This window comes from Elephantulus edwardii, unplaced genomic scaffold (genome assembly GCF_000299155.1).
Source record: "Elephantulus edwardii isolate Elephantulus edwardi_28Jun2011 unplaced genomic scaffold, EleEdw1.0 scaffold00026, whole genome shotgun sequence".
In the NCBI taxonomy this organism is placed as follows: Eukaryota; Metazoa; Chordata; class Mammalia; order Macroscelidea; family Macroscelididae; genus Elephantulus; species Elephantulus edwardii.
The window spans coordinates 22,562,316-22,569,031 of NW_006399776.1; the positions used below are offsets into that span (position 1 = coordinate 22,562,316).

The 6,716-nt window shown below is 41.1% G+C and overlaps 1 protein-coding gene and 1 pseudogene across 1 annotated transcript in view; one reads left to right on the forward strand and one right to left on the reverse strand.

Annotated features, from left to right (window-relative positions):
* The first annotated feature begins 262 nt into the window (after window positions 1-262).
* On the forward strand, window positions 263-1,113 carry LOC102854492 (annotated as a pseudogene).
* Window positions 1,114-4,724: 3,611 nt separating this feature from the next.
* LOC102854889 (eukaryotic translation initiation factor 4 gamma 1-like) overlaps window positions 4,725-6,716 on the reverse strand; it is a 5,552-nt gene continuing 3,560 nt past the window's right edge. The window contains exons 2-3 of the mRNA XM_006883301.1: window positions 5,140-6,712; window positions 4,725-4,750 (exon numbers count right to left, since the gene is read on the reverse strand). Coding sequence (XP_006883363.1) covers window positions 4,725-4,750; window positions 5,140-6,712 — 1,599 coding nt within the window. The remainder of the gene's footprint in view (window positions 4,751-5,139; window positions 6,713-6,716) is intronic.

The following is a 6,716-nucleotide window of genomic DNA, read 5'->3' on the forward strand; positions in this document are numbered from 1 at the left end:
AAACACTCACTACTCTTCAAACTGAAAGACCTGAAGAAACAATTCAAGGCTAGAGTTGCAGTAGTAAAGGATTCCATGGGCAAAATATTAAATGACACACAGGAAATAACAAAAGAAGATGGAAAGAATACGGGATACCTTATCAAAAAATAACCAGCTGATATTCAACTACTTCTAGAGATAGGTAAGGGTAGGCATGGGTAGTGCTGGTTTGAAGAAGACCTTCATCGTTGCCCTGGTGGAATGGAGGCTGGTCACAGATATGTGTAATGCATGGACTTACTGTCACCTAAGAAAAGCTGCTAAGGATGTCTTCAACAAAGGCTATGGGTTTAGCACGGTCAAAATGGACTTAAAAACCAAGTCTTGAAGTAGAGTGGAATTTTCTACTTCTGGTCATGCTTACACTGATACAGGGAAAGCATTAGGCAACCTAGAGACCAAATATAAGGTCTGTAACTATGGACTGACCTTCACCCAAAAATGGAACAGAGATAATACTCTTAGAACAGAACTCTCTTTGGAGAATAAGTTGGCTGAAGGATTAAAACTGACTCTTTATACCATATTTGTACTGAAAATAGGAAAGAAGAATGGGAAGTTGAAGGCCTCCTATAAAGGGATTGTTTCAGTCTTGGCAATAATATTGACCTTGATTTTTCTGGATCAACCATCTATGTCTGGGCTGTGTTGGCTTTTGAAAGTTGTCTTGTTGGGTATCAAAATGAGTTTTGACATGGCCATATCCAAACTGTCACAAAATAATTTTGCCCTGGTTTATAAGGCTGCAGACTTCCAGCTGGGTATCTATGTGAATGATGGCACTAAGTTTAGAAGATCAATCTACCAGAAGGTTAATGAGAAGATTGAAACTTGAATAAACCTTCTTGGACAGCTGGCATACAACAACACTTGTTTGGCATTGCTGCTAAATACAAGCTCGATTATAGAATTTCTCTGTCTGTTAAAGTAAATAATGCCAGCCTGATTGGACTTAGTTATACTCAGACCCTTCGGCCAGGAGTCAAACTGACACTATCAGCTTTAATTGATGGAAAGAACTTCAATGCCAGAGGTCACAAGGTTGGGATGGAGTTTGAAATAGAAACATGATATGATGATATGATATGATATGATATGATATGATATGATATGAGCATCCAATTTGGCCCTGAGGTAAAGAGAAATGAACCCACGATGTTTCGGCCATAAAATCTTCTGTGAAATTTCAAACGTGTGAACTTTTTATTCTTCCAAATAATTGTACTTCTCTCCACACTGAAGTCTAGAGACTGAAAGTCCATCCTAAAAGAGGTACTTGAAGGCAGCCTGGAAATTGTTTGTGCCACATTTCAGATCAGTTTCTCAATATTACCTTAAATGTGTTCCTCAACGATAATGCAGTGTCTTGTTATAAAGGAAATGACCTGATCCTCTAATTGGTACATCACGTCCTGCATGTCCCATCCCACTTTTTCATGACCTTTCGATATATTGGTCTTTGTACTGTAGTAGAATTTTTTGGTTTTTGCATCAGAGTAAAATAAATCCATTACATGTGGAACATAATTGCTCATAAAGAACAGAGATATGATCAAGAATAAATACTATTGAAGAAATACAAGCTGCCCTAAGAGACAGACAAAACACAAGTCTTCAGCATTTGATGGAATCCAACTGAAATGCTACAAAAAACTGGATGCAGTGGAGGAGGTACTCAGTCATCCGTGACAAGAAATTTGGGACACAATTACCTGGCCAACCAACTAGAAGAGAGTCATAGTTGTGCCCATCCCAAAGAAAAGCTAAACAGTAGAATGTGGCAATTGTAAAATAATATCATTACCTATCAAATGAATGCAAAGTTTTCCTGATGATAATTCAAAAGTAGTTGCAACAATACATCAACAGAGAGCTACCTGTCAGAAATTCAAGAACAATGTGGAAGAAGATGTGGAGCAAAGGATATTATTGCTGACATCAGATAAATCTTAGCTGGAAGCAAATAATATCATAAATATGTATTTACTGACTCTATAAAGGCATTCAACTGTGTGGATTCTAAAACAGTTTATGAATAACATTGTGAAGACTAGGAATTCTAGAATACTTAATTGTGCTCACACAGAAAAATAAACAGGCAACTAGTTATTGAACAGCACAAGAGAATACAGTATGGTATATATCAGGAAAGGTGTTGTAATCTTTTACCTCTAGTGTTATCGTTTATAGGGAGTTGCAATGCTAACCAAAAAGCACCTGACAGTTCAAATCCTCTAGTGCTCAGAAGAAAGATTAGCAGCCTCTGAAAAACTCATTGGAAGGTCAACTAAGTATCAGTTCCATCTTGACAGCAATGAGTTAGTGAGTGAGTGAGTTCAATCCATATGCTACTAAGAAAATAATCTGGAGAAATGGACTCTACAAAGAAGAATATGACATCAGGGTTAGAGGGAGACTCACTAAAAGCCTGTGAAATGAAGATGGCACAATCTCACTTGCTGAAAGTAAAGAAGACTTAATGCATTTACTCATGAAGATCAAAGACTGCAGTACGGATTACATCTCAACATTAAAAAAATAAAAGTCCTTACAACTGGACTAATAAGTTATATCATGATAAGCAGAAAATACTGTAGTTGTCAAAAGTCCCCAGAGTAACAGTTAAGAAATCAAACAGCAAATGTTGTTGTTGTTGTTGTTGTCATGAGGCACCTTCAAGTCGAGTATGATTCATAACAACCCTGTAAACAACAAATTTGAACTCTTTTCTATCCTGTGCCATCCTCATCATCTCTGACACACTTGAGCCTATAGCTGTTCTCACTGTGTCAATCCATCTCAGTGAAGGTCTACTCTATTTCACTGATTTTTCCACCTCTCCAAGTATGATGTCCCTTTCCAAGAAACAGCCCCTTATAGCAAAGTATGTGAGATGAAGCTTCACCATCTGTGCCCCTAAGGAACACTGTGACTGCACTTTTTTGAAGACATATCTGTTTGTTCTTTTGGAAGTCTATGGGATATTCAATCTCTTCTCCAACATCACAGCTCACAGGCCTCAATTCTTCCTTATTCATTGTATAGCTCTCAGTTGCATAGCAAGAGATAGGAAAGGCCTGATTCGGGTTCACCTTAGTCTTAAAACTGACATCATTGCTCCTCAATAATTTGAAGAGGTCCCTGACAGTGAACCTGCCCAATATAATATGTCTCTTGATCTCCTGAATGCTGGTACCAAGGGTGTTGACTGTAAATCCAAGAAGAATTAAATAATTGACAATTTCAATCTTTTGTCCAACTATCACGACCCTGCTTTTCAATTCAGTCATCAGGTTGTCAGGATGTTGAGATGTAATCCATATTGAAGACTGTAGTCATGGATCTTCTGAAGTAAATGCTTCAAGTCCTCTTCACTTTCAACAAGCAACATTGTGTAACCTGCATCATGCAGCTTATTGATAAGTCTTCCTCTGATCCTCATACCACATTCTTCTTCATAGAGTCCAGCTTCTCACATAATTTGCTCAGGGTACAGACTGAATAGGCATGGAGAAAGGATGTAACCCTGATGCACGCCTTTTCTGATTTTTAACCATTCAGGATTCCCTTGCTCTATTTGGACAACAGTTTCTTGATCTTAATTATAGGTTTCATATAACCATAATTTAGTGGTCTGGGATTCACATTTTTCTCAGTGTCATCCACAGTTTGTTATGTTCCACACAGCCAAATGATAGTAAATAAAATAGACATTCTTCTGATAGTCTCTGCTTTCAGCCAGGTTCCATCTCACAATCAGCAATGACATCCCTTGCGGTGGAGCCTCTTCTAAATCCAGCTTGAACTTGTTGCTAAGTATAACTTAGGTGTACCTATGTGAGCTTGTTTGTTTGCTCTTATTAGTATAGTCCTTGTCTGTCAGTTTGCTGTATTGAGGGTAAAATATGAGTTGCTGTGATACTGGAATCTATGCCATAGGTGTTTCAAGTGCCAGAAGAAAGTCAATCAAGGTGAGGAGAAACAGCTGCAAGTAATAACTGGAATGTGGGATGTACAAATATGAATGTAGGAACTGAAAGTTGTAAAAAATTAAATGGAATACATGAGGATAAACATTAGTGAACTGAAATGGACTGATACTGGCCACTTTTAATCAGAAAATAAAAATTAAAAACTGGGAAGAATGGTGTTGCAGTATAGTTAAAAAGACAATTTTGACCCATGGCTGCACCTTGTACCTGATGTGGGGTGAGGGGATGGGGTGTGATGGGGTAGCACTAGTATAAAACTCGAGCATCTAAACACCTCCCTTCCTGATCTTATAGTGTGATCTGGCTGCAAAGCTAAGTCTCTGATGTCTGAGGCTGCGGGCAATGCCACTGGAACCAAGGAGAAGAGAGGACTGGCTCCCCCGATCTCAAATAAACCTGTTTATCTAGTGGAAAAAAAAATACAACTTCAAATACACAACCAGAAAAGAATAAAATTGACTAGTGGGACCTTCTAAAGATTAAATCCTGTGCACATCAAAAATATTTTCCAACAGAGTGAAAAGAAAACCTACTGACTAGGAAAAAACATTTGGCAATACCATTTCAGGCAAGGGTCTCATATCAAAAGTTCACAAAATCCTACAGGGCCTACACACACACACACACACACACACACACACAAAGATTGATAACACAATTGCAAAATGGGCAAAAGCCATAGAAAGACATTTAACAGAGGCAGATACTCAGATGGCCTACAGACACATGAAGATATGTTCAAAATCACTGGCAATAGGAGAGAGTGAGAGATGCAAATCAAAACCACAATAAGATACCATCTCACCCCAGTACCAATGGCAAAGTTTAGTAGGACAGCAAGTAACAAATGTTGGAGAGGATGTGGAGAGATAGGAACTCTTATACACTGTTGGTGGTATTGTAAAATGGTACAACCACTCTGGAAGGCAATTTGGCGGTTCCTAAAAAAGCTGAACATAGAAATTCCATATGACCCAACTATGCCCCTGCTTGGAATACATCCCAAGAAAATTATAACTGAGGTGAAAATGGAGATTTGTACACCAATGTTCATAGTGGCATTATTCATCATCGCAAGAACTTGGAAACAGCCCAAATATCCAACCACAGTCAAATATATTGAGAAACATGCCCCAGCTCAGTCGCCCTCCAGGTGCAAAGAGCAGATTGTCTGAATCCAGGGAGCGAGGCTTTGTGATCTGGGTGAGAAGTGAAGTGTCAATGAGTCTGCTGCCCTTGCTGACAGGGACTGTGTTCCAGCCACTATCGTCCACAAGTGGAAGACCAAGGCCGATGGATGGGCCTGGAGGGCCACCCTGTCGCTTGTCACTGCCCTTTGCCATGAGCTGCTGCACTTTGATGTGCTCCCGATGTTCTTCCATCTCAGCTTCCTTGTGGATTTGGTCAATGGTCTTGGGACCCTGGTCCCCTCTGCGTGGTACCCAATTGCTTCGACGCAGATCTAGCACATCTTGCAGCATAAAGCAAATTCTGGAAGACGTCTTCTTGTCCTTAACGACTTTTTTCATTTGGTGAAAATACTGATCCATTTGCGGCTTGGCTTTCTCAAAGTCCAGGTCTTTGCCAATGGTGGTCAGCAGACGGCACAGGCACTCGAGAGACTCTTCATTGTGGTTCTTAAGCAGTTTGACTACACAGTCGTGCATTATCGCCTCGGTCAACATCTTCAGCTTAAACAACTCCCCAATAAACTTGATATTCCCAAGAGAGCGCCGCCGGGCTTTATCTCGAGCCTCTTCCAGCTCTTCCTTCAGACGTTCCTGTTCTTCTGCTGTAGCGGCTTCATCCATTTCCTTCTGCTTCTTCTCTAAAACCTCATCATCATCTTTGTCTTTCTCAAACTCCTTCTGACATCGATTCAACAACAGTTTTCGGAAGTTTACAGTTACTGTTGGATTTTCTGTAGTGGGCACTTTTAGCGCCATGAGACAGCGGCACATGTTGGCATAGGCCACAGAGAAGTTGGGCTCTGAAATGGCCTTCTCGAAGATGAGGTCGATGACCCCTTTGAGGCGTTCCTCAGTGTCTATGGCCAGCTGCATTACTTGCTTCATCAGCTGCGTAAACATCTGGGGTGTCAGCTTATTTAGGATGGATCGTACCCTGCGGAACAGTTCCTGGGTTTTGCTTTCATCCGCATCCTCGTCTCCTTGGTTCCTGTCAGCCAGTGTCCTCTTGCTGCTGGGTTTCCAGGCCTTTTCGGTTTTGTTCAGTTTTATGTCTTCAGTCATAAACACTGAGGTAATGATCTTGCGTGGTTCTTTTCGAGGACCCTCTTGAGAGTGCCGGGGTCTCAAGCCAGGCTGATGCCCTCGGGATAGCTCCCTACCTGGCTCACCCGTCATGAGCCCACGGCTGCCAAGGGCTGGTCTGCCAAGGTTGGCAAAGGATGGAGTGAAGTCTGGGCCACAAGTTATGCTCTGTAACCTGGCAGGATCCAGTGGACGCAGTGGTGTTTTATTGGCCTTGTCCAACACCACATCAGTGATATGGGGCAAGCCCTCTGGCTTCTGCAGACTGGCAAAGACAAACTGAAAGCCAAGCAGGAACTCCCGATCATAGCGCTTTTTCTCCTCGACATTTAGAGGCTTCCACTGATCTGACTTACACGTCTGCTCCACAGGCTGGATATTCTCAGCATTGTGAATTTTGTCTTCCTTT